This window comes from Zootoca vivipara, chromosome 3, assembly GCF_963506605.1.
Source record: "Zootoca vivipara chromosome 3, rZooViv1.1, whole genome shotgun sequence".
Classification (NCBI taxonomy): domain Eukaryota; kingdom Metazoa; phylum Chordata; class Lepidosauria; order Squamata; family Lacertidae; genus Zootoca; species Zootoca vivipara.
The window spans coordinates 2,923,615-2,951,595 of NC_083278.1; the positions used below are offsets into that span (position 1 = coordinate 2,923,615).

A 27,981-nucleotide genomic window follows, 5' to 3' on the forward strand; every position below is an offset into this window, starting at 1 on the left:
GGGTGCAATCTGGACTGTTTTTCATGGAGCAGTGCTTTGTTCATTTACTGTTCCTGAAAACAATGCACACTGGACATGCTCAAAGATTATTCCTACTTCAAGTCCTCTAATGCCAGGACTGAAACCTGAAACTGAGAACAGATTTGAGCACTGGCTTTACTTGCATTTTCACTATCTGCCTCTTTACAGTGCTATAAAACATCTTTGTGTGGGGAATGTATATATTCCTTCAGGTTCCCCCCCTCTCCATTTCCCTAGCTAATAAAGCATATTCATCCCTTAAGCGCTCCTTGTTTATAGTGCACTACTGTATGAAGAAACCGTAGTAGGACAAAAGCAGTTGTCGGCCGTAACTTTCCATTATTGCAGCAGATGGCAGCCCAACACCGTACAATAATGTGAAAAAGAATGTAGAATCCTCTTTTCTGCAAGAGAGTTGCTTGTTTTCTACAGAAACACTGGCTACAGAAGGATCTGCTTTGCAGTCAGGACTCCGGTGCATGCAACCAATAAGGCCATATTGTCAAAAGGTGGAGAGATGCTTACAAACTGTGACAAGCAGCTTTTTACCCCAAACTTACCCAAGCTCAGCAACATTCAATGATGAGTGAGAAGTGAGATGGGTGGACAGGGCAATACTTGATTCAGCAATAGAAGAGTCTATAAAAGTCTGTGATTCGGCATAATAATATTTTCTTGTAGCAACCAATTATCTAAAGATGCAAATAATCATGAAAAATTACCTCTAGGCGGGACCTCTGTGTATACTCCCTCACCCACAAATCCATGCTGGTATTCTACCTATTTTTCTGTTTATTGGCTTCTTCAGCTGGAAAGTTGGGATTTGTGCCTAATTTTTATTCTCTGGCTAGTTTTCCCCTCAACGTCTGCTGAAAACAGCTAAGCAGACTGTTAAGCCTGTGCACCAGGCTCCTGTGAGTGGAAAATTAAATTTGAAACATTGTTCGAATATTCCACACTTTTTTGTTCATACGTAGCCTACAAATTAGGTTCGACTGTAGCCCATGTTGGTGTAGAACTGTTGATGACTTGTTACCCCAGTCTAGGTTTCTGTGACTGAGGTTTAATAGTTTGGGTGGCCAGATACAAGAGGACAGAGCTTTTGTGCTTTTGTCTGCTATAGACAATTAGTTCTTTGCTTGTCCTAAATCAAGCTGCCAATCAATTTCATTGATGAACCAGAGTTCCAGTACAGTGAGAATACCCTCAGATGTCAAAACTGTGGGATAACTAGTCTAGTATAACCCACAAGCTTAAGTTGAAGGGGTTAAAACCACAGAGTAAGCTGTCCTGCCATACCTAGCCTAGGTCTCTCCCCCTCACCTTGGGATGAAGGTAATCAAGCCTATTGGTGCATCTCAGTCAGTGTACTGAGAGGTTTTGACCTGGTTGCTGCAGCTCAGACTGCATGGCTCTTACAAGCCATTCTCGTGTTCCCCTACCAAGAATTTAGGAAGTTTCATCACTGTAACCAAGCCTATGCAGCTTTTTCTGAATACTATATGGAAAGGCATGTGGACCTGACCTTTGGAGAGGTTGTTAAGTAAACCATAGCAAACTTGCCAAATGTGTGAACTCTTTCTATGCTAGGGGAAGTAGGAAAATTTTGAAGGACTTATTTTAAAGATCTAGCAGCCTATATTTTCATGGTTTACTTTGCTGCATATTTTGTGAATTTAAATCTCTGCTGGGTTTCTCTCGCTAAATAGCACCTGCCCCAAACTTGGGTCTTGGCAACCAGGGAATTCTCCTATATTTATACATATTTTTCCTTCATCATAATTTGCATTGCTAATATCCTGTTTAAGAGAAACCCTAGCCATGGGTATTTGCATAGTAACATCTCGGTGATGCAGTATTTGACAACATTCTCAGTATGAATGGCAATAGTATACCTTTAAGGTATGTCTCAGGAGCAACCAGTTAACTTTGTGTGCTAGCATAACTGAGATACAGAAGGATTTGGCATTAAAATCAGGGCACCGGGAACTAAATTTTTCAGTGAGATTTGTATGATTATAAGATTGATCAGCAACAATTATTTATGTGCTTTATTATTTCAAGTAATTAAATTATGGCTATACAGTGGTACCTCGGTTTATGAACACAATTGGTTCCGGAAGTCTGTTCATAAACTGAAGCGTTCATAAACTGAAGCGAACTTTCCCATTGAAAGTAATGGAAAGTGGATTAATCCGTTCCAGATGGGTCCGCGGCGTTCATAAACCGAAAATTCATAAACCGAGGTGTTCATAAACCGAGGTTCCACTGTACAGTAGTAGCTTTTGGAGTATTTTGATATAAATTTTACTGTATTCATGGAATTATTTACATCAGCATAGTCTTATGGTTTAAAATTATTTATAAATGGTATATTGAACTGATATTAATTATTGTTTTGTGTCTTTGTGTGTTTTGTGTATACAGTAAATGGTATATACACTGATGAAGGATGCACTTGAAAACCTACTCAAGTCTGGTTTTTTCTCATTAGCTGAATACACTACTATTTGAATTTTCAAATTGGCCTTTTCATGCATGTTTTTGCTTAGCTTTAATAGCATGAATGGATCATGTACCTTCTGCTCATTTTTTTTATTAGCCCTTTCCATATGAGCCCTTTACAAACGCTTAGACTTTCAACCGACCCCCGTCTCTAAATTAGTGTTTCCTAAACTTGGGTTTCCAGCTGCTTTCCCCATAATCTCTGACCACTGGTCCTACTAACTAGGGATAATGGGAGTTGTAGTCCAAAAACAGCTGGAGATCCAAGTTTATGAAACACTGATTTAGATCATGTTTAATCACAAATAAAGATGTACCAGTGTGGAACATGGCTCTGCTTGGTTGTGTAGACTTCTGTGAAGAGGATTTTGCCTGCTTTTCACAAAGTAAGTTAACACCTCTTTTTAAAGGCTGTTTTTCTTCTAAAAACATTTCAATATGCACGCATCATTGTTTTGATGGCAAATTGCATTAACTAACAAAGGAGAAGCAGGATTTATGATTTCCCAATTTGTGGTGCAAGAAATATTCATTTCATAAATAGCTCAACCCCTGAATTGCTATATCATCCAGAGCCACTTGTGGCAAATATATATGGCAGCTGCATTCAGCCAGGATTATTAAGTCATCACAACTGGGAAACTGCCTTTTGCATTAGATAGAAGATTGTGCAAGGCTGCTTATTGGATAGGTAGGATCTATGAAGGGGAGTCAAGGTTAAAAGGATTCTTTCTATGCAACTGTAGCCATGATTTTTCTGTGTGTCCCTTTGTGTCCCTTGAAAGTTAACCCATGGTGGGAAAACGATTTCCCACATTTATTTCTATTCCTTTTGCTTTGATTTGAATGTAATTCCAATGCAGCTGTTTTTAACTCATTTTCTGAAGTCACAGAAATGTTTGAAAAAACAGAAGTGGCTTTTGACTTGTATTCACTGCAACTCTAAGTACGGTAAGTGCCCTGTTAGTGAAAGGGTTGGCTCTTGCTTAGGGGGACTTTCCTCCCTGAAGGGAAGCTTGCTTGCTTAGTGCTGCACTGGATACAAGCCTAAAAGCTTCCCTTCAGGGCAAGTCCTATCTGTTTGTTTTTTGGAAGGCTGGTGACTCTTGTGAACCTTCTGGCAAAGCTACTCACACGGGTTCTAGCCACATCTTAAATACTTTGAATACAAATATATTGCAATGCAGAAATCTTATGTGTTATTCAGATAGGCCTTCGCTATGCGAATTTGTTTTACCAACCAGTATTTGCTGATATTGTAATTGTGTATGATGTATACTACCTTGCTATATTTTTGTGAATGTATGGTTTATAAATATTTAAATACATGCATGCATATATGTGCAGAGATGTATTCATATTGCAACATGGGAATAATCATCCTGGGTTATATTTTTCTTCCCATAAAATGCCGGAATACATCACCTCAATTAATTTCCATTTTAGGGAGGGAAAATGAATTGACTATGGCCTTTTGCAATGGTACAGTATGTATGAACATGTACACAAATACCGTACATCTCCATGGTATCCTAATGTGCTCCAGTATCAGTTCCTAATCTAATGTACAGAACCTGTCTAACGCACTTCCTGGCTCTCTTTTGTTTCTCCCAATGGAGGAAGAAAACGGAACTCCTTGTATACCTTGGTGTTTTCTTTTTTATTTAAATAAGCATAAACCCTTCAGTGCTGCAAATGCAAAAAACAAGGCAAGAAAAAAACAAACCAAATACATAATATATAACATGGAGGGAGAAAAGAACTTCATTGAGGGCAAATTGCATATTCCAAGTATCAGGTAAATGTTATGTGACCAGTTCATTTTGTTACAGTTCTACCAGACAGAGAAAGAGAAAGAAAAAACAAGGGTTTTTATCAAGTAACCCAACATGTAGTTAAGCACTTCAAAAAGCACATCAATTTAATTTGCTTTAGTTATGTTTTAAAACCTGCTGCTTTTCTACCAACTCAATATTGATTTAGTCTTTTACAAAATAAAGCAAGCTCATCTATCATATTCCCATCTCCTACCCTTTCCTGATCCAGAACTAATCTACACATCCAGTCAATGGATGCAACACACAACTACCATGCTACTCTATCCAAGTCACCTAGGATAATGTTTCATAGTAAGATAAAAAGAAAAAGGAGTTACTATACATGTTGCTCTATCTTACATGTTTGTATCCAAGCTGTAAACTCATATCCTTTTGAACTGATCACTTTCACCCCCTCAATTATATACTTTTTAAAAAGACAAATTTTAGATATTAAAGGCATGTTATTCAAATCATTTACATTGAAGGCAAAGAACATTATCTTTTCCATCTCAAAAATGATGGGCTAGGAACTATCTTCAGTCTGCTCCAGCTATCCACCACCAATCTTTTCTACATAACCAGCTTCATCCATTATCTAGAGGAATTCACCACTTAAATAATAAGTATTCTTCATCTCAAAGTAAACTGTAAAAGCCCAGAGAACGAAATAGAGTTGAATTTAAGACAGCAGTTCATTTGAAATTAGAATCTTTTAGCTTATGTTATTTAAATGCAGCTCTCAGATAACACGAGTTAGTCAATCGGTCCTTGGAAAATAAGTCTGATGTAGCCTTGTTCACCAGAAAGCTGATGTGCGCAGAATGGACAGGCTGCATGAAAAGTGTGGGTACCATGAGGAAGAGGTATTTGGGACCAATAGGCAGTTGTCTTTTCTGAGCACACATGTCCACATGGGCTGAATGCGTGAGTTGGAGGGCCAGCATCCACATAAAATCCAGCTTCACATCCAAGCCAGAGCGGCACATAAGGGCCAACAGATCGGCACATGGGGCATTCCCGGTCCTTCCCATCTCTCTCTTCTTTGTTACCCCAGTTGTGGTAGCCATGGACGTGGCCACAGTTCAGGTAAACCCAGGGTTGCTTTTCATCTACAACATCTTTCCTCTTCATACTAGGAAAGGCTAGTGTGTTAAAGCCCACAGGGCACTGAGGTCTAGCAGCATTTATTTCCTGTCTTAGAGCTTCCAAGTGCTTCACGGTGGGAGTGCGCGAAAGGCCTTCTGCAGTGCGCCACAGTAATGTTGCTCCACAGAGGTCAATCAACGAACCATCCTGAAGTTGGTTTGTTTCGTTTTCAACCTGGAAACAAATACAAATTTCACAAACGATGACTTAATACTTAATGACTTACTTAATATTTAAGGCTGAGGCACTTCATTTAAAACAGGCATAGGCAAACTCGGCCCTCCAGATGTTTTGGGACTACCACTCCCATCATCCCTAGCTAACAGGACCAGTGGTCAGGGATGATGGGAGTTGTAGTCCCAAAACATCTGGAGGGCAGTGTTTGCCTATGCTTGATTTAAAAAATAAAAATGGTAAGGAGACCAGAACACTGTAGCCACATCTGATACTAGCAACACTGTTCCTCTGAATGGGCTTTATAACCATCACTTTGCCAATGATGGCCAACTCAAATTACCAACTATTAACAATTGTTTAGTATCTGAGCCTGAAATAAAAAGTCACATGGCTGGCCCCTATTCTAGATTAAAGTTCCTTTTGCCAAAATGATGCACAAGAAGAGCTTTAAAACTTTTGAAACTCTTGAAACACACAGTATAAACACTGGCTTTAACTAAGCACAGAAATAAAAGACTGGGGTTAGGAAAATGGAGTTTGTTCTATAACTGGCTACTTGAAGCAACTTCATAACGAAAGAAAGTCTTGGTTTCAATAGCTTTTTTTAAAAAAAAACCCATTGCAGAATAGCCCACAACTGTTTTGTTTTAAAACTTTTTGAAAACTGATTTTATGGATTTTCTTGATTTTATGGATTTTAAAACTGTATCTTGATGGCTAAAACTGGCCAGCATGCTCCGTTCTGTCAACATTTCCACTGGGGGAATCTCTGGCCTCACCAAAAATGCCCCAAGCTTTACACCCCACCCCACCCCGGCCTGGAATTCTACAATGTTTCAGGCAACAGAGTCTAGTCACAATTTATAATTTCCCACAGTGCTTCCAGCATGGCATGAAGCATTTTTCTGTGGCATTACTGGAAATTTAAAATGCATGACCATTGGCAATATATTTCTTATGTAAGATAATAGGTACCAATCTAGGTTTCTGCTTGCATTATATAGGATTGTATAAAGTTCCAGGTAGCAGATACTGAAAAAGGAACTATATTCTAAATTTGAAAGATGGCAGGAAGGATGGGAGGAGGCCGACACTTGGAAAACAAGACAGTAGTTGCAGGAGTGTTTGCAAAGAATATCTTTTGTACCTCACCTTTCGTTTCACACAGAAAAGCATCAATATTAACTTAACAGCTCTTGGGACTAAATGCAAGGTGCTCATACTAACATAGATCCTCATTCTGCAAATATCTAGTAGTGGATTAGATCCTCTTGGAAATAGGGCAATGGACTCAAAATGTAGCATGACATCTTCACACACACTGTTTACAGCTGTCTGGCAAACTTGCTATTTTCTCAGACTTACCATTTTCCCCCTCTGCTGAGCAGATCTTGTTTCACGGAGACTGAACACATTCCCACATACAGATATCTCCCTCCATACTCCTGGCTTGGAGTCTTCGGTGAATCCATTGCGAGGATGCATAACAAGAACCCCATTTGTGGTTAATCCATCCATTTGCCCATCCAAAGTCTTCCACTTGGCAGCTTTCTCCTATAGGGGGAAACATCAACAAAACAGCTTTTATCCATTGGTTCTTTGCAGATCAGTTGAAAAGCAAGCTAATATGTTTAAACCTGCACTGAGCAGCAGAAGGCAGCAGCCCCCTTACCCCTAGAAAGATGTTTTTGGAGGAGTCAAAGCCAGCAGCATATATTCTTGCTGTGAAAGGAGGATTTCGTTCACATATGATTCTGCAAGCAAACCTTGAGATAGTGCTCTGAACAGACTGAGTCTCTGAATTGCTCTGGCTTCCAGGAACAGTATCTGTCACTACGAAGTCTATGGGGCTCTCTGTTGATCGTCCAATCTGACAAAAACAAAATGGAGAATAGATTTAGATACAAAGTACTCTAGCGAAAGTCAACAATTAATATTTCACCCCTGCCCTAAGCCTCAAGCATGCTACCCTATCTTAATCATTTGACTTTTAATGCTTTAGTACTGTAAGCCAGACTCAAAGAACAGCCCCTCGAGATCTTTGGAGCAATGGGAAACAATACTATCCATCTATTCATTGAAGAAAGCATGCAGAAATTCCCAATGCAGGCATTCTAATATGGCTGAGAACTACTGCCAAAAAATGTAGGGGAGGGGAGATGCCCCCTGAAGAGAGTTCTACTTCAGCACAATACTCTACAGCAGAAGCACAGACCTAAGACGCTGATATCTTGCATCAAAGTTATAGAACAGTAGTATGTATTGTCAAGTTCAATGTGTGGTTTTTTTGCACTGGGTTGTGAATCCAAAGTTACATTCCAGCAGCAGTTCTTCAATTAATGCCCTTGCTGTGATGAATCAGAGAGCACATGTATTGTTCACTCTGAGACCCTGGACACATCCCCACCACATTGTTGGGAAAATGTTAGCCTGAAATTATTAATGTTCTTTCCACACGCATATGGTCAGAACACAGATAAGCTACTCAGTTCCAACATAAACACAGATAGCCTCACACCTTTTTTAATGGCTGAAAACAATGGGTTGCTGGCGGCTCTTGGCTGCAACCCAAGAATCCCCTATTAGGTAAAGCAAGCAACACTTTTCAGGTTTTATCAAGAGCTTCTGCGAAACCAAAACATTAATGCCCCTTAAAAAGGGGGGGGGTATTAAAAGGATGTAGCACAGCAGACTCTCACACAGCATAGCTGTTGAGTAGTTACTGAAATGGGTCCAAATGGGTTTTAATGTATCTATGTGGGCTTTATTGTTTTGTTTGTTGGTTTGCTTGTTTGTAAGTCACTTTAGGTTGCCTTGGGGAATGAACAGGTTTAATAAATAAATAAAAATAAATTGTTTAAGCAGCTATTGGAACCAGCACATCTTAAACGTTGTTTTTTATCGCCCTCGGTCAAAGTGACAGCCTCATTTCTGTCAAACCCACCCCCATTTCCAAAGCACCAAAGATGGCACTTTTATTTGCCCTGTTTTGAAGTGATCAAGAGCCAAGGGTTCTACACATCGGTCCACACCCGAAGGAACACAGGCAAAGTGTTTTTACACCCTGTTGTGGTATTTTAAGGTTGTGGGTCATAAAAACCTTTTGACCCACGCCGGCAGGATAATCAGCTCGATTTACAACCTTGTCTGATGTTTATGGCTGCCCAGCACTCTTCCAAATGCGCTCAGGCACACTTCAATTCTCTTCAAACGTAGCAGAGTTCCAGCACAGCAAGGACGATGGCAATTGTCTGTGTCTCAGTTGTGGTGTCTCAAATAACAACTGACACCAATGCTTCTATTCTAATAAGTCTTTATTTAGAAGCATAAAGCAACAGAAAAACCAACTGAAGCTAGCTCTTATCTCTCTTACAGAACCAAAACTAACTCTCTCTCAGACTCAGACTCCTATATACTCAGACAGACTGAGACAGAACAGACTGAGAACAAATGAGAAAATGCCTGGATAATATGGGCAGTCACCCAGAGAATAAGAACGCCCTCAGGAGTGTTTCACTCTGTCCTGTCTAGAATCCCAACACACCCTCAGCCCATCATGTCAAACAGCAACTGCAGCTGACCTCTCCTGCTACTGTGATAACCTTTGGCCACTCACCTGGACTGTGTTCCTGGGCCAATTGATACTATCAAAAGTATCAACATAGGGACAAAAGAACTGCCTTAGACTGAGAAAAATCATTGGTCCACTTAGCTCAGTACTGTCTACATTGGGTGGCAGCAACTCTCCAGTTTCAGACAAACTTGAGACCTTCTGCAAGCCACTGAGATGAAGTGCTTCAAGCAGCAATGCTTTTTACAAGGTTGCTTTGTTTCAGGCTATGATATGTTGGAAGATTAAAGTTCCTACAGATAAAAATGGATTATGTTGGGGTGAAGGCTGGACTAGAATTCCTTGGTGTGCTCATTTTCCACCTGATTTTCTTGTAGGGGATCATTTGAGGCATGCAACTGCCACATGCAGGCTGAACTGGTAAATTTCAGGGAAAAAGCTTTACCACTTTGATTCTTCAGATTGTTTATGGTGTTTCTTTTGTGTTCCCTGCCTGACAAAAAAACAGTCTCATCAGGATCAGGTACAGTATGTGGCTTGCCAGTGTATTCCATGAACAGAAACACTGTGTTCAAGAGAATCCATTTACAGCAGCTGCTTAATTTTGTGCTCCTGTGACAGGCCAGGGCCTTTTCCCGACAGCTCACAGCTCAGCTTTCCTCAACCTGGTGTCTTTCAGATGTTTTGGACTACGGCTTTCATCATCCCAGGTTATTGGCTATGCTGGCTGGGGCCAGTGGGGCAACACAACATCTGGAGGGCACCAGCTTGGGGAAAGCAGGCACACTGGATATGAAGATTCATGCCACAATAGGACAGTTTGAACTGACACTGTACTTTTTGCCCTCTCCCTGCTGCAGCTATTTTTCTTGGATCTGAATTTAAAAGTGCCTGTGGTCCACATTATAACTTACAAAATCTGCAATGTAAAAGTCCTAGGAAGGTAAGACAGAAGAGTAGTATATTTTGGATGCCACTATAGTAATAGAATATTAATAGAGCTTTGAGCAAAAATCATTAAATTTAACCCAGATCAGAAATTTGAACAAAACTCAAGTTTGAAGAGCATTCTCTCTAGAAATAGTTCACTGTACCCGCAATACAGCTTTTCATTAACATGTAGTGATTGTTTTCAGCTGAGACAAACATTTCTTTACTACTAGAAATTCCTTTATAGTAGGGGGTGGTGGTGGAGGGTGATACGCAAGAAAGGAAGAGAAAGATCAAATTACTTGGCCCTTAAAAAAATGTTTACTCTGGCTGCCTGTGGAAAAGAGGAGAACAAAACCCTGAGTCTCTTTTATAGGGACTTCCTTCCCATCTCCATTAGCCAATAAACCCCCAAAGGTCTTTTCTAGTTTTACTTTTCTCAGGGTTGTTGAGTTGCTGGTGCTATTAGCGTTAATGGCCTGGGCAAGCAAAATAAAAACCTTATTTTTTCATGTTACTGCAACTAGAGTTGCTTCTTTCAACATGAGAACAAGTTCCGATGGTGACAGCAGTGTTAATCCCGGGGTGATCTGTAACTCAAGCATACTTTATATACCTGAAACATGTCTGTGTTGCTGTCATGTGTATATTCAACCACCACAGTTTGAACTCGAGATAAGGTGTAGGATATACTATGCTGGTCCTTGTTGCTTATTGCCTGTGGAAAAGAAAAAGTGTATTTTTGATTATGATAAACCAGACAGATAAAATAGATTAGCAAGAGCAATTCTTCATCCTAACAGAGCACACTCCTGCAAGAATAAAGCTGGTTTTAAGCAGAATTTTGAATGATTAATTGTTAATGTTTTAAATGTCTATTGTTTTAATACTATGTGAACTACAGAGAGGACTTTGTTGATAGGGCAATCAAAGAAAGGTTCAAAACACACACACAGTTATGATTTCCAAGTCTCACTATTTCAAATAAATGTTTTACAGGTCACAATGAAACTGCAGTACTCTATCTCAACTTTCGAATGACCTAGGTTAGGAGAGAAATACTTCAGTATATGATTTCAGCATAACCAATATGACCATAACCATAACTTCCACTATTACTGCTAAAACCTTCTGATATCTCAAGTTCTCAGTATTTGGCCAAGAGCTCTGACATTATAATAATAATTAGTAATGTCACGACTTTCTTAATACATGCTAACTGCATACTTCTCTTTTAATTTCATGCTTATTACCAGCATTTTGTCTCGCTTACTCACACACATGCAGCCTGCCAGGGCAGTGATTCTGCAATATCACCTGGCCAATGATATGTCTCAGCATGACAATGCCTCTTCTTCCTTTTGTCTGTAATGAAGGCAGCTGATATTTTGGAGCAACCATGGGAAGATTCATTTGAACCAGGGCTGGAGAACCAGAGGCCCCGCAGATGTTGTGGGATTCCCATTCCTATCAGCTCCAGCCAGCACAGCCAAAGGTCAGGAACTACAGGAGTTGTAGCCCAGCAAGAGCTGGAGCCCAAATTTCCCACCTCTAATGCAAGCCGTACTTTCATCGCTACCCAAACTTTTTGTCATTGCTGCTACCATCCAGGAAGACTATGATACACCCCTCTCCTTACACTGTGTCAGGGGCGTAGCCAGGATCAAAACTAGTGGGGTGTGTGTGTGAAAGCCATGGTTGTTCAGGGGCGGGGCCAAGGGGCGGAAGGGGAGGGGCTTAATGCTCTGTTGTCGGCTTTCTAGAAGCATCTACCATGACCCACTATGGGTAACAGGATGCTGGACTAAAATAATAGTTGGGAGGGTCCCCAAAAGCGTCATCTAGTCTGACCCCCTGCAATGTTGGAATCACAGCTAAAGACAGATGGCCACCCAACCTCTGTGTAAAAACCTGTTAAAGAAGGAGAATCCACTGCCTTTCTTCTAACTTGAAGCCATTGGTTTTGGTTCTGGAACAGCAGAAAACAAGCTTGCTCTATCCTCCATGTGACAGCCCTTCAGATATTTGAAGATGGCTATCATATTACTGCACAGTCTACTCTTCTCCCAGCTAAACAGGCATATGATGCCCCCAACGTAAGGCTTGGTTTTCAGACCCAATGGGCTCTGTTCTGAGTAGGGTTCTGTTGTGTTCTTATGATATGAAATGCAACAGAACAATAAAACGAAATGACCTCTTAAATAAAGGAAGCAAAAGAACTCTGGTAGGAAGCGATAATTTCAGACAATGAAAGAGGAAGACCAGAGAGAAAATGTTACTATAACAACAACAATAATAAAAAAATATTATTTAAAGGTTTTAAAATGAACCATTTTTGTCATACAAGAAGAAAAGGATGAAACTTAGCATGTTGGGGGAAATACAGAACTTGGGCAAATTTATCAGTATGGTAGAGAAAACAAACAAATGGAACCAAAGCAGAGGAACTTAAGAAGTGAAGGGGGTGTTCTTCTCCAGCAAAGATTAAATGACAGGACCCCAACTTTCAGTATTAGTTTCCGATTAAGGACTATGTGTGTGCCTGCCTTAGAAATGCCTTTTTAATGACATTGCAATTAATTTAAATGTTAAGCACCTTGAGACTGGTTGGACCAGATGACCTTTGAGGGGTCCCTTCTAGCCCTCTATATCTCTATATGTTGTTTAGTAGTTTAGTCGTGTCCAACTCTTCGTGACCCCATGGACCACGCAGAGTATTAATACCTAGCAGCAGAGTATTAAAATGCACCTTTTTAAAAATACAGTTTTATTAAACAACTGCAAAAAGAGAAAACAAAAGTGGGGGAGAGTTGGTATTTTGTAACATGTACCTTAAAAAAAACTATTTTTTTAAAAAATAGTCAAGCGAAACAGAAACTATTTCCTTTTTTCCAGATGCAGGAATAGTTACTAAGAAATGACCAAGTAGGAGATGTAAAATAGGGAAAACGTCCATGATTGGTCCAAGCATGGCCCATGCAAGCTTCCAACTTTCACATAAGTCTTCACCTGGTTGGGAACCCATTATCAGCAGTGAGCTTACTCCTGCACCTTGCATGTGGATACATTTTCACAGGGGCCTCACTTCCAGTGATTTCCAGCAACACAATTCTCTGTATCGGACACTATCAAATGCAGAGGATCCTCCTTCAATGAGCATCACATCCACAGCATGCACTTCAACTGTCCACACCTCCAAAGGCCACAAATACAAATCTCAATGCCTCAACAATGCACATGCGAAAGCATTTTCCTTGATGAAGAGTGCTGTGAAACTCACAAGTCTACACCCACCTAGTTCAAAAGATATAATCTTCTCACTTCCTTTTTCTGTTATTCCTCCTCCGGGGACAACAGCTCATCAGGATATAAATGATGAGTACCAGAATCCACTCTGCAGACACTCAGAGGCAGGTATTTTTAAGGCACCAAATCTCCCAGGAACAGATAGTTATAACCTAACCATGGTCAGAGCCCCTCAACTCCCCCCCTCCAAGAAATTTCCTAAGGAAGACCCTCTCCCAAGCCCCCTCCCCTTTAAAAATAAAAAAACACCCACCACCAATATTTGCAAAAGTCCCTCAAGATGAAGCTTCCTAATGCAAGAGGAGATGGGGGTGAGTCAAGCTCGAGATAAGATTGCAATTTCAGCCCATCCCGACAGGGCGATCTTATCAGGACGGGACTTGCAAAAAGGAATATTTTAAAGCCTTTACCTCGGCTCTCATCAGGGGATCGCTGCTAAAGGGTCCCGGAAGGGGAAAAGGATGTTAAACAGGGGGAGAGTGATTTCTTTCTTTTTTTAAAAAAAAGATTTTTATTGATTTTCAAAAAAGACAGACACAAACAAAACATACAATATAGCACTGTCCCTTCATTTTCCCTCCACCCACCGGTCCACTTCTGCCACCAGTGGAACCCGTGTGCTTTAAGAATCAAAGGGGTCCAATTGTGAGTTGAGTTCAGCTTCCCCCCTCCCTCCTCCCCCCCTATCCCCCCCTGCCACTGAGAGAACAGGGAGGAAGGAGTTATGGGGATTTGCATCCCCCAACTCTTTCATAATCACACAACACCACAAACAAAAAAGAAAAAAAAAGAAAAAGAAAATTGGGAAAAGTTGAAACTTCCCAGTTCTTGTTATTTTAACATTTTAATTGCGACTCCCTCGATAGTCTTCCTCATGGTTTTCCTAACAAATTCTGATTACTTGTGGCGAATTTTCCAACTCAGTTTCAAATCTTAATCTTATAATATTAACTCAATCCTCCTCCTTTTTCATGCTGCCCTCCCACAGGTCCCCTCCTGCCACAAGAGGAACCCGCAGGGCACAGCACTTCCAAGGTTCCATTTCCTCCTCACCCATCTGGGCACCCCCTGCCACTGAGTGCCTCAGAATAAGGAGAGGGGGGTAGGCAGCTTTCTTGCCTAAACACCTCACTTAACTTACAAAAATTTACAATAACTTAAAAATTCTTTCCCAAACCATTCTTATGCTCCCTTAAGAAAACATAACTTTTTTCCCTTTCTTTTTTACATTCCATCTCCTCTCCCTAAGTCTTTTTCCCCCAATTGGTTCAGCGTTTCCATTATCATGCCAAGATTTCGAAAACAGTCTTTCAAAAACCAAAACAATACCTTTTAACTAAAGTTTTTACCTCACACCCATTCTTTCCCAAATCCATCTCCAGACCTTTGCCCCCCCCCCCTGTCCCTATCCTTCCCATCCCTCAAAAACACCACTCCACTTTTAAACCCCTCCAGGATCTTTAATTCCATTAGTCTTTAAGTTCCTTTGCCTCTCATCTTCTTCTTCTGCTTGTTTTTCTTCCTTTTGGAAATCATATTTTGCTTCATCCCAAACAAATTTGTCATAGTCCAAGTCCTCTTCAATCCTTTCATCCAATTGTTTCTCCTCACACACAGTCTCAGATTCAGCAATCTCCAAATCTAAATTATCCTCTAAGTCCTGGATTTGGACTTCAGTCTCGACTGGTGATAAGTTGAGATGTTGCCGTTCCTTGTAAAAGTCTTCCCATGACAGCAAATAGTTCAACACAGTCTCCTGGAAGGCTCGAGAAAGCTTTGTTTTCATACTTCTTGTAACCGCAGATAAACAGGGGGTAGGGAACAATGGGTACTGGAAAATTCCTTTCTCAGACGATCGACTCCATTTTGGCTGTTCTTTTCCTTAGTTCATAACTCAATCCCAAATCCGTTCTTACTTCCAATTTAAATAGTTCTATCACGTTTTCAAACAATTTTTAGTTGTTCAACAATGCAATCAATCCACCCGGTCTTTTGACAGTTTGACAGCTTTTGACAGCTGTCAAAATACTCTTCCCCTTAATGCCGCTGTGCCTCAAGGGGTGCCGGACTCGGGGGCTGAGATGGTTCCAAAAAAGTCTTTTTTTCCCTCTCGGGTCCACAACTCCAAATTCTTTCGTTGTTCGGCTTAGGTTTTTTTTTTTTAAATCGCCTCCCAGTTTCCCATTAGGAAGAGACCGACTTCCGTTACTTTAAAGTCTCTCCTATTTTTCCAATCAGCAAATTTAGAATCCAGATCAAAGTTCCACTTACTTCTTTGGCAATCTTTAATTTAAATCGGAAGAATCCGCCGCTTGCCGGGTCAGGACTCGGAGCTTCGCCTCCCGGAGGTAAGATGTGGCCCAAAATAGCTCCCGCGGTTCAACCCCGCCGGCTCACGATCGCTCTATTGAGCTCTCGGGCGGCGGGGGATCCGCCAAACGGAGCAGCCGCTGGACGCCTAAGTCATCGGAACTCTCTATCCGATGCTTTTACGGGGAGTCCGCTCGCTCTGCGGACTTCCCCCCCCTCCGAGAAGCCAGGGACCTCGGCACGCGAAGTCCCTGCGTCCTTCTCACCGCCGCGACGAACCGGAAGTGCCGTTAAACAGGGGGAGAGTGATTTCAGCTCAAGGAGATCGTTGCTGAAGGGTCCTGGAAGGGGAAAAGGATATTAAACAGGGGGGGGGAGTGATTTTAGCTGAGAGGGAGATCGCCGCTGAGGCTGCTACAAGGGTCCTGGAAGGGGAAAGGGATGGTTTAAAAGGGGAGTGTGATTTTTAGCTCAGAAGGAGACCGCAGCGCTCAGCGCCCCCCCACCCCAGTTTCAAACTCCAGGTATAAAGCCCGCGCTGAGCAAGCTTCTTACCTGGAGTTTGTAGCTGGAGATGCAGAGGCGCGGGGTGGGGCTGCAGCCCCGACAGACACCCTCTTCAGGGCGGTGCCCAGGGCGGTGCCCAGGGCTTACCGCCACCCCATGCTTGCTCCGCCCCTGAATAAAACACGCCAGCAGCTGAGGGAAAGGGAAGGCTGCACAGCTTCCCCACTGCTTCGGGGGGCAGCTGCCCCCTCTGCCCCCCTATTTACGCCCATGCACTGTGTATCAGAGAAGTGGGCTGGGCTCATGCTATGTTAAATTGCTGTGCATGGTTGCATTCTGCTCCAGCACAGCCAAGCAAAACAACCAGAAGGTTTGCTTTTATAAGCGGTGGAAACACTCTGCTAACCTCAGAGAATTCATCTGCTTCAATGGCAGTTAAATCATTATTTTTACCAATTGCTGTTATACTGATCATTGTGGCAGCAGCCTTCAGTCTCCTGATTATTTTTTGGCACTGTATTTTTAAAAATACTTGGATGCAATTTACCTGTTAATATTATCACATGGGTTTTAGTGAGCTGCTTTGCACTTTCTCTTTTTAGTGAAAAAGCCAACAGGTAAATAAATAGTTTAAATAAATGAATGAAGGCAAGGGCTATTGGGGGAGAAAGTCCACATGTGCTCTGCTTTGTACCAGGCTTAACCTTTACTTCGGTTTTCTTGTAATCTTTTAAAACTAACCGTTCAAAGAAAGGGTACAAATAGACATGCCTGTGCACAGTTCAAACAATGCAGTGCTTTAAAGTCACCACTCTGAGTATGTTAAGCACATTTCTTGGTTACTTTCTTAAAACAGCAATGAGCACAACCCTAAGTTAACTGAAGATGACAGAGAGATGAGAGTTCAGACGTACTCAACATCACATATTATACCTCAATGCAGGCTTCAAGGAAGGAAACCAAGGCGCAAAAGGAACACTCAAGCCCTTCAAGATCCCATTAAGCGGGACTGCTACCAAATGACTCTTAAGGACCCTGATAACATTGAAGAACAATGGACCAAGCAAAAAACATCCATTACTGCAGCCTGTGAACAAACCATTGGATACCAAACCAAGAAACACCAGGACTGGTTTGATGAGAATGACCATGAGATTCAACGCATTATTCACAAGAAAAGGAAGGCCTTTCAGATCTGGCAAAGGTTTTTTTCTTAGTGGCACAAAGAAGAACCAGAGAAGTAAAAAACGCCTAGTGGATAAAAAAAAGTTCAAGAGATCCAGCACTTAGCTGACACTCATGATGCACGGAGTTTCTTTAAAGCCACAAAGACCATCTATGGGCGACAAATCATGGCATATGCCCTCTACACTCAACAGATGGCATCACACTTCCAAAGGATAAAGAAGCTATTGCACTGCTCTAGAAAGAACATTACCAGCATCTCCTTAACCGCAACTCCCCCGTAGCTGCTGAGGTCCTCTCACAAATTCTGCAAAAACAACAACAACAACACAAACCGAGATGAGCTTACAGTATCTTGAAATCTGGGAGTTTTGTACAGCTATTAAGCAAATGAGAAACAACAAAGTCAGCGGACCTGATGGGATACCTGCCGAAATCTTCAAATTTTACACATTACTTGGGAAGAAAGGCAGACTAATGCCAGTGTACTGAAAGAAGCAACATCAACTTCATTCATTGGACTGGTCATGTTGCTCGGATGCCTGATTATTTTCTTCCAAAGCAACTACTCAATTCCAAACTTAAAAAATGGAAAGGGTAATGCTGGTGGTCAACAAAAGAAGTTTGTTAAAGACTCTCTCAAGATAAATCTAAAAAAATGTAGTATAAACACAGACAACTGGGAAACACTGGCCTGCAAGTCCTCCAATTGGAGAACAGCCTTTACCAAAGGTGTCATGGACTTTGAAGACGCTCAAACTCAGGATGAAAGAGAGGAAGGCACACTTGGCAAACCCTCACCGTGATCAACTCCTGCACGGAAACCTATCTCCCCACTGTGGAAGGATGTGTGGATCCAGAATTGGCCTCTACAGTCACTTACAGACTCGCTATTAAGACCGTGTTCATGGAAGACAATCTCACTTGGTTACGAATGATAGAAGAAGAAGGAGAGTATCTAAATTCGTGAAATCTAACCATCCTGAAGGCCTTGTTCTTGATAGTTTCATAACCTGCTACCCCCTGATGTTGTTGGAGCCCCCCTTCCAGCAGTCACAGGCAGCATGGTCAATAGGGATGCTGGGAGTTGTAACCTAGCCCCTCCACCCCAAAAAAGAGTGGCAGGTTCTTCATTCCCTGTTTTAATGAGTGCTGATGAAGTGCTACAAGGTAAGTCCATTTTGAGCAACTATGGAATGAAATACTCCCTGCACAAAACCCGCCCACTGCCTCTAGCACAGCTTTGGAACATGAAGAACAGAGAAAACAGATTCATAAGAGTGCTCTACACATATTGCCTTTGCTAGAAGTTCCAGCTCTTTCTGGAGATGCTATGGAGAGACTTCCATCGCTACCAGCACATACCAGCTATAAAGCATAAATTTGTACCAGCTATAAAGCATACATTTAGAAGCCAGCATTAGCAGCCTCCTGTTGCGTTCACTGAAAGCCTGAACTCAAGAGATGCTAATTAGGTGCAGGTGTGTCACTTCACAACTATGAATTACAAACCCCCCTTTTTTTAACTGCATGGCTGATCTATACAACAAAACAGACCCAACTGGTCCCACTTAGTGCTTCACAACAGATCACATGTTGCTATGGAATGAGCATATTAGTCATGCCTACTGTTAGCCATATGCTGGCCTAGACACCCTGAGTGATTAAGATCCTAAGGATGATTAAGTGTCACAAAGGATGAGACACTAATGGTGATGGCTGACAGAGCTTCCTCCCCCATCCTTCCAGCTATTACCACTGGGGACATGGGGAAGAAAAGTGGAGTTTTATCAAACAGGCCTTTTTACTTAAATACCCTGTGGTGATTAGGAAGTCAGTTGGACAAAATGGGAGACGCTAGAAAACAAAAGGAAATAGAAATTTATTCAGTGCAGGTTGGAATAAATTAGCAAAGCACATTAAGCGTGCTATTGACAGCCTGGAATTGGTAAATATGATGGTAACTTGTTTTGCAAGATGCCGCCTGGTTGTCTATAACTGATCAGACACAGACCACTGTGAGAGCTTCAAACTAGGGAGCATGAAATACCCTTCCTCCTTCAAGGACTGACTCTTTGCAGTTCATCTTTCACTCAATAAATAAATAAATCATATTTTCCACTGGCTGATTATAAAAAGTCATATCTATTACAACATTTATTTTGTGGTGGTTGGCTGAGCTGCTTTAGCACCACAGACAAACGGGGTGGGGGTGGGTGGGGGCTGCCCAGATAGGAGGGCCTAGGAAAGCATGAGCAGCCAGGGAAGGGGAACTACAAGTGGCCCAGAAGAGCGAGGGGAAGAGTTCCAGGATTGGTTACAACAATTCAAAATTCAGAAATTAAAAACGGTTAAAATAAACTACAGTCACAGAAACAGGGTGGGTCCTGAAAAACACACATCTCAAGTGCCAAAGGCCACAGATTGACCAAGGAAAGAAACTACCTGCTAATATTGCCTTATCCTAACAGCATCTTAAAAAGCAGAGACATCACCTTGCCTACAAAGGTCCGTATAGTTAAAGCTATGGTTTTCCCAGTGGTGATGTATGGAAGTGAGAGCTGGACCATAAAGAAGGCTGATCGCCAAAGAATTGATGCTTTTGAATTATGGTGCTGGAGGAGACTCTTGAGAGTCCCATGGACTGCTAGAAGATCAAACCTATCCATTCTTAAGGAAATCAGCCCTGAGTGCTCCCTGGAAGGACAGATCGTGAAGCTGAGGCTCCAATACTTTGGCCACCTCATGAGAAGAGAAGAATCCTTGGAAAAGACCCTGATGTTGGGAAAGATTGAGGGCACTAGGAGAAGGGGACGACAGAGGACGAGATGGCTGGACAGTGTTCTCGAAGCTACGAACATGAGTTTGACCAAACTGCGGGAGGCAGTGCAAGACAGGAGTGTCTGGCGTGCTCTGGTCCATGGGGTCACGAAGAGTCGGACACGACTAAACGACTAAACAACAACAAACCTCAGCACTAGTTTAAATGAGCTCTGACCCTCCAACACTAACAGAACCCCTTCAAAATATGAGATGCCTTGTTGCATTTCCCATACAGTACCCACCACAAATGTTACGTGAATGTGGGAAATACTGAGCAGTGCTGCTTGAGAAAATGTTTACTCTTAGGAGTGAACGTTTTCAAGAGCCAGTGGGTTGCAGTGGTTAAAGCTTTGGATTTTGGTCAGCTTCAGATTCAAATCTCTCCAGGAGTTTCAGACAGGAGCGTTTTCCCAGCACTGCCTGGAGATGCTAAGCATTGAACCAGGGACCTCTACATGCAAAGCAGATGCTCTACCACTGAAGCTCACTAGGGTGGATCTGAGGACACTCCTGTTCTCAGCCCAACCTACTTTGGCAGGGTGGTTGCATACATGTACACTTCCATGACTTCAGTGGAGAAGGGCAAGATGCAAGTGTAAATAATATCATTGAAAATGTCTTCATTTCCATGAGCAAGATTAGCTTTTTCAAAAGAACTGGCTTTGCATTGGATTACTTCAGTGAACTTAATTATCAGAATTTGCTGCAAGTGCCGATGCCATGTAACAAAACAAAGGCTGGCCTTTGGTGACGATAGCTCATTAGTCAAGCTTACCTTTGCTGCCTGAGGCGTACAGGCAATGTGCACAGTGCTAGGTTTCACCCCATTTGCTTTGGCTCTTTTAAATAAAGCAAACCTGCTTTTTCTTCTTCCTCGATCTCCATTTGGCAGAGAGCCATTGTACCTGCGGGAAAAGGGTGAATGAAGACATTACAGAGGGTATTTGCGGATGGGTTGCCTCTGAATTAATCTGGACATATTACCATAAACCTGTGGAATTAAAGATCTTAAAAAGAAAGTGTAGTGTTGTTTTTTTAAAAAAAGTTGTGCATCACTCAAGTAGATACACTGAGTGTGGTGGTGATCTATGCCTTTATGGCTGAAAGGAATTGATGTGTGCAAACAAACAAACAAACAACAACAACAACAGAAGCTTAATCCTGACATGGTGGTCACAGTCAGTAGAACTGACTCAGTAATTGGGGTTTAACCTGGATGGGGCTATACTCTCCTTGAAAATGCAGGTGTGTAGTATGGCGATTTTTCTGTATGTGGCCTTGACCGTGGTTGCCCAGGTGTCTGCCAAGACCAGAAGTGCCTTTGCCCAGCTGAGACTTGGGCACCAACTGTGCACATTCTTGGAGATGCAGAGCTAGCCATGGCCCTAGCTCCATTACATCTGGATTTCTGTAATGTTGTATACATGGAGCTGCCTTTGAAGAGTCCAAGAATGCCATGGCACATGGCATGTGCTTTTCAAACCTAAACAGCTGCAGTAGCTTCCAATTCGTTTCCAGGAACAATTCAAAGTGCCGGTTCCCTTTGATGGTGATCACGTTAGAAAGGAGAGAAGGCAGTCCTTCAGATATCCCAGTCTTAAACCATTAAAGATTTTAAAGACTGGGATATCTGAAGGACTGCCTTCTCTCCTATCAAACATGATCACCACCAAAGGCCCTTCTGTGTGACCCAGAATCCCTTGCAGTATACCTGGTTTCGACAAAAAAGAGGGGCTCCCCCCCCCATGACTGAAATTCCCTCCCAAGAAAGGAACACCTTATCGTCTCTTTAATGGCATTCTGAAAGCTAGTAAAAATCTTCATTTTTAAGAAGGCATTTGGTTTGCAACTGATTGTTTGCCAAATGAATGGGCAGTGGATGCAGAGCAGGTGGAGATATCCTGGCTTCTTAAAATCATAGAATTGTAGAGTTGGAAGGAACCACGAGGTCATCTAGTCCAACCCCCTGCAATGCAGGAATCCTTTGCCCAACATGGGGCTCGAACCCACAACCATGAGCTTAAGAGTCTTATGCTCAACCCAAAATAAAAGTCTTTGGATATTTGGAATAACTTTTACTGCTGCTGTATTACTGATATTTGGCTGTTTAGTGCTATTTACCTACTGCTGCTTTAGTGTTTTAATTATTTTGTAACTGATTTTTAAATTGTTAATTTTTTTCTTAGAATACTTGTGCATTTGAATGATAGGGGTGGAAATGATTTAAATATATACATATAAAACACCCATGAAGACTGATTGGGAGATGATATAGTACTACACATCCACTGAGGTCCTTCTAAAAATCATTGCAGAAATGTAAAATTTATGTGAAATGCACTGAATGGTAGGCTGAGTGCCTATGCTCTCTCTTGCTGACAAGTCTGTTACTTATAGCCTAATGTAAGGTAAAGGGTAAAGGGGCCCCTGACCATCAGGTCCAGTCGTGTCCGACTCTGGGGTTGCGGTGCTCATCTCGCTCTATAGGCCGAGGGAGCCGGCGTTTGTCCGCAGGCAGCTTCCGGGTCATGTGGCCAGCATGACAAAGCTGCTTCTGGCGAATCAGAGCAGCGCACGGAAACGCGGTTTACTTTCCCGCCGGAGCGGTCCCTATTTATCTACTTGCACTTTGACGTACTTTCGAACTGCTAGGTGGGCAGGAGCTGGAACCGAGCAACGGGAGCTCACCCCGTTGCAGGGATTCGAACTGCCGACCTTCTGATCAGCAAGCCCTAGACTTTGTGGTTTAACCCACAGCGCCACCTCGGTCCCAGCCTAATGTACCATAAACCAAACACCTTCAAAATAAATGACACAATGCGGGTCATTGGGATGCAGGTGTCGCTGTGGGTTAAACCACTGAGCCTAGGGCTTGCTGATCAGAAGGTCGGCGGTTCAAATCCCCGCTACGGGGTGAGCTTCCGTTGCTTGGTCCCAGCTCCTGCCAACCTAGCAGTTCGAAAGCACGTCAAAGTGCAAGTAGATAAACAGGTATCGCTACAGCGGGAAGGTAAACGGCGTTTCTGTGTGCTGCTCTGGTTCGCCAGAAGCGGCTTTCTCATGCTGGCCACATGACCTGGAAGCTGTACGCCGGCTCGCTCGGCCAGTAACGCGAGATGAGGCCTGCAACCCCAGAGTCGGTCACGACTGGACCTAATGGTCAGGGGTCCCGTTACCTTTACCTTTAAATGACACAATACAGCCAACATTAAGCCTTATTGATTTCAGTGAGAAGTTTACATACATGTTAAATTTCTCCTGCTGGAACAGATGGAGCTTGGAAAGGTTTAGTGGTGGTTGGATCATGTCCAAAGTCATGAACAACAGTAAGAGCATGAGGGCATATTCTAACTAACAATGCCATCCAACATTAGTATGATGGCTTTAGCTTGAAGTCAGGGTGCAAGAAGAAAATGACAGTGGAAATAATCTTCACAGGTCCAAATTGCATTGCATATAGTGACAAGTAAAACTGCTTTTCTTCACAGAGATAAATGCATTTCCACTGGTTCTCATTTTAATAAGAAATACTTACCCCAACACAATCAGTTCACCATATTTCACTGGTGCTTTTGACGGATGGTTTTCTTGATCAGGCGAAAACATGAGCCTAGTTAGTTCCTTTATCTCAAAGTCCACTTCTCTGATCAAGAACCTTGGCAAACTTTTTTCATTATTTCCTGGGGAGGGTGGAGAAGTTAAGACATAAATTGGAGTGGCTTAGGATAAATTAGGGATGCGGGTGGCGCTGTGGGTTAAACCACAGAGCCTAGGGTATTGTGTAGTGAATTGGTTGTCTTGTTTACTGGTGCTTTGCCTCCTTAAAAAAGCTCCATAGCTGCCAAGTTCTCCCTTTTTTAAAGGGAAATTCCCTTATGCTGAATAGGCTTCCTCGCGAGAAAAGGGAAACTTGGCAGCTATGCTTCACTCACATAATTCTATTTGACTGCATAAGAACTAAGCATGCAACATGCAAGGGTTTCACTTTGATAAGAGAGGTTGGCTTATGGAACTACACAACACTGGACACTATTAATTCCATTTCTTGAAAGTTTTAACTTTCAAAAAGTTGCACCAAGCATTTCTACTTCTCTGATTATCTGGTTCACATAATACTGCCCTGGAAAGTCCTTCTCTTTTAAACTTCCTCTCCTCTCTCTCTCTCTCTCTCTCTCTCTCTCTCTCTCTCTCTCTCTCTCTCTCACACACACACACACACACACACACACACACTCCTTTTGTTTAGAAACATCCTGCATGCTCTCACCTCAGAGACCTTTGTATGGCATAGCTTTAAAGTTACATTCATCTTGTACAGCTCAGGTTGAAACATCCTCAGTTCACCCAGTGTAGGCAAGGTTTAAAAAGATAGCAGCAGTAGGTGGAAGTGAAAGTATCATTTTGACACCAGTAGCACAAATTCACCCTCTCTTCCCTTTGGAAGCATACTAATTTGAAATCTTTAGAACCTAAAAAGTCTCCCATGGCCCACTTTTGTCAGCCAACAACAATATGCCAAGGGGAAATTCAATCACATATCTATTTAAAGGAATTCCTAATTCCTAATGGACAACACTGAGTTTCCATGCTGTTGTTTTTTAGAAGTTGATAATTCAGTACAATTCTGCTGCTTAATTCAGAATCTGGCAGACTCTGAGCACACACATATGAGGGGGCAAGAAAAGAATGCAAAGCCCTAGCATAGCAACAAGACAGGACAGCCTGTAAGACTTGGCAGCTACTTTGCAAGTGTGTTTGTTCTTCATTACAATTGTGAGCCTACACCACTTGGCCCAGCTCCTGAAGCAACAAGCAGTGCGCTGGGACTGAGGTTTCGCACTGCAATGGAAACAGGTGCTCCTCTTGCTGGGGAACAGCCCTCTCCCCAAAACCTATAAGGGCTGCCATAGCCAGTTCATTACATTAAGAATTGTTCCTGCTAAATCTCTTCAACCTGTTTTGGGAAATTCATGGACCTGAGAGAAATCTGCAACATCCATGCTAACTGATCCAAGTGGTTACTTTATCACAGTGGCCTTCTTGATCTGCTTAATCCCACCTAAGTGACATAAAGGGGCCCAGAAGCAAGATGGAATCCTATCTTAACTTGTCCATCCTGGTTTGACATTGAATTGTCTTTTGCCATTCAAGCTGGGGTTGCGAAGGAGGAAAGGAAGAATGGGGCACACACGTGAGCGAGTGCTACGGATTCTTCCTTTGCAGACACAGTTTGCAACTTGAATCTCCCGACATTAAAAGATGCCCCATGACTGACAGGTGGGAAGTCCCACTCTCCTGTCAAAGTGGCCTGTGGAGGGTTGACCAGGTCCTATTACCTACCCCTGCTTTAGAGGTTGAGGCCAAACACAAAACCTATATCAAGTATATTAACCCGGGAACATTTTGCTGTTATGCAAAAGCAACAGATGATCCTACTCTGAGGAAATCACAACACCATCCTACGTATTATCTGTGATGTTCTCAGCTTCCCACGCACAATGTCACAGAATTACATGTATCTTTTTTGCACAAGGTGGCTATTTTAAAGTCAGCAATGTGCTATTACCATATACCTTTAACTGAGAGTGTGCCTCTGTGGCACTTCTACCTACCTAGTTCCTACCTAGTGGGGTGGGGGTGCAGTTGGGCACAAATTTGCAGTTGGGTGGGAAGGAAGTGCAGGTGGATCAACTGGGGTGGGGGAGAATGAGACACATCAGGTGTATCTGTTAAAAAGCACTTAAATGACAGGCAATGTCAGGGACAGTATGTACACAAATTACACAAAGGCTGAATGTGCTCAGTTTACATACTTAAACTGCCCAAACTATATTAACACACCTTTCTTAGGGCTAGGGCCGCATCTGCTTCAGGCAGGTAATGCTTTGTCACCCATGCTAAGATATTACAGTACAATGGATGCAAAGTACTGTATCTGTTTCCACAGGCAATTGGGCCCTGCTTTTACTTTTGAGCACAACCCTTGCAGATTGTGCTCCAGCTGCTATAAATTGAGAGAAAGGTTTGAGAAGAGAAGACCTTGCAGGCAATGAGGATTGGGCCTGTCTTGTGGGATTTTCCTAAATAGAGAGAACTAACAGTGAATCTCAGTGTAAGAATTTAGCAAAACCAGGGATGCAGATAGAGCAAGAGGACACTTAAGGATAGTGAATTGGAGATTCATTGCTGGCTAGGACAAGCACAAGTCAGAGTCTGTGTTTGGTACAGCACAGGGAAGTTTTCAATCAGGAGGAAGGTAGTTATCCTGTTTTCTATTCCTTCTTTTTAAAGGCCCTGAAACGACAACCAACCAACCAACCAACCAACCAAACAAACAAACAAAAATAGTTACCACATGGCATCAGGAGATGTTCTCCTTCCTCTGTGAGCTAACAGGAAAGGTAAAGGTAAAGGGACCCCTGACCATTAGGTCCAGTTGTGACCAACTCTGGGGTTGCGGCGCTCATCTCGTGTTATTGACCGAGGGAGCCAGCATACAGCTTCCAGGTCATGTGGCCAGCATGACAATGCCGCTTCTGGCGAACCAGAGCTGTGCATGGAAACGCCGTTTACCTTCCCGCTGTAGCGGTACCTATTTATCTACTTGCACTTTGAGCTAACAGTAGTCAGTACTAAAAGTCTGTACTACAAGCGCTATTGACTGCAGTATAAAACGAAGCATCTTAAGCAACCAGCCAAGTTGAGCTCAACAGGTAAACTTGGTGAAAACTGGCGAAGCCCAGTGCTTGAGAGGTACCAATTTTGACCACACAATTTTCATCAGGCAGCAGGATGGGATGATCCAATGGACCTTTCACCATTGTGTCATTAAGATTTACACCATTGCAAAGTCGTTGGATTGTCCTGTTAGTTACAGTATTGTAGATAAGAACTACTGGTTCCTAGGGAAAAACCACCGCTGACACAGAGCGTAACCAGGAAGCAAAACATGTGTTGTGTTCATTTGACTTGGGGGGGGGGGCGTCTCACAGGGAATTTTGCAGTTGGAAAACCTGATTTCGAAACACCCTGGCTCCTTGGAGGCCAGCCTGCCATCAGGGCATGAAGGCAGCCGCTTTCCTCTGTTTCAGTGTGATAATAAACACTTTTTAAAAACGCGTCCATTATCACAATCATGCACTGGATTATGGAGAAAGCTAGAGAGTTCCAGAAAAACGTCTACTTCTGCTTCATTGACTACGCAATTTTTTTTAATGACCCACCCTAATGCACACGAAAGCTCATACCAATGACAAACTTAGTTGGTCTCTAAGGTGCTGCTGGAAGGAATTTTTTTCGTTGTTTCGACGTCAGATCTACCTACCTGTAACTACAATTCTGTCAAGAAATGGAAGTTACCAGAAGCTGGGATAGAATATGAGACTCTTAATCTCAAGTTTGTGGTTTTGAGCCCCATGTTGGGTAAAAGATTCCTGCCTTGCCTTGCATGGGGTTGGACTAGATGACGTTTGTGGTCCCTTCCAATTCTACAATTCTACGATTCTATTTAGACAGACATTCATTCTGTGATAAAAAGGTGGGTGCTTCAAATGCTGAGTACAAGGCTTTATCTGGAATGTAAACTTCAAAAAGAGAGAAAAGAACCTGGTGTAGTATCTGAATTTTGCTTGTTTCCCTGTGATCAATGTTTATTCATTTTTAAATCCCTTTGAAATAACC

At 42.4% G+C, this 27,981-nt stretch overlaps 1 protein-coding gene across 1 annotated transcript in view; it reads right to left on the reverse strand.

Annotated features, from left to right (window-relative positions):
- Positions 1 to 3,293: 3,293 nt before the first annotated feature.
- The window catches only part of PELI1 (pellino E3 ubiquitin protein ligase 1), a 54,048-nt gene continuing 29,360 nt past the window's right edge, over positions 3,294 to 27,981 (reverse strand). Inside the window, exons 2-7 of the mRNA XM_035102541.2 lie at positions 23,837 to 23,981; positions 21,077 to 21,206; positions 10,787 to 10,888; positions 7,342 to 7,539; positions 7,035 to 7,223; positions 3,294 to 5,666 (exon numbers count right to left, since the gene is read on the reverse strand). Of these exons, the coding sequence (XP_034958432.2) occupies positions 5,100 to 5,666; positions 7,035 to 7,223; positions 7,342 to 7,539; positions 10,787 to 10,888; positions 21,077 to 21,206; positions 23,837 to 23,907 (1,257 nt within the window). The 5' untranslated portion in view covers positions 23,908 to 23,981 and the 3' untranslated portion in view covers positions 3,294 to 5,099. The remainder of the gene's footprint in view (positions 5,667 to 7,034; positions 7,224 to 7,341; positions 7,540 to 10,786; positions 10,889 to 21,076; positions 21,207 to 23,836; positions 23,982 to 27,981) is intronic.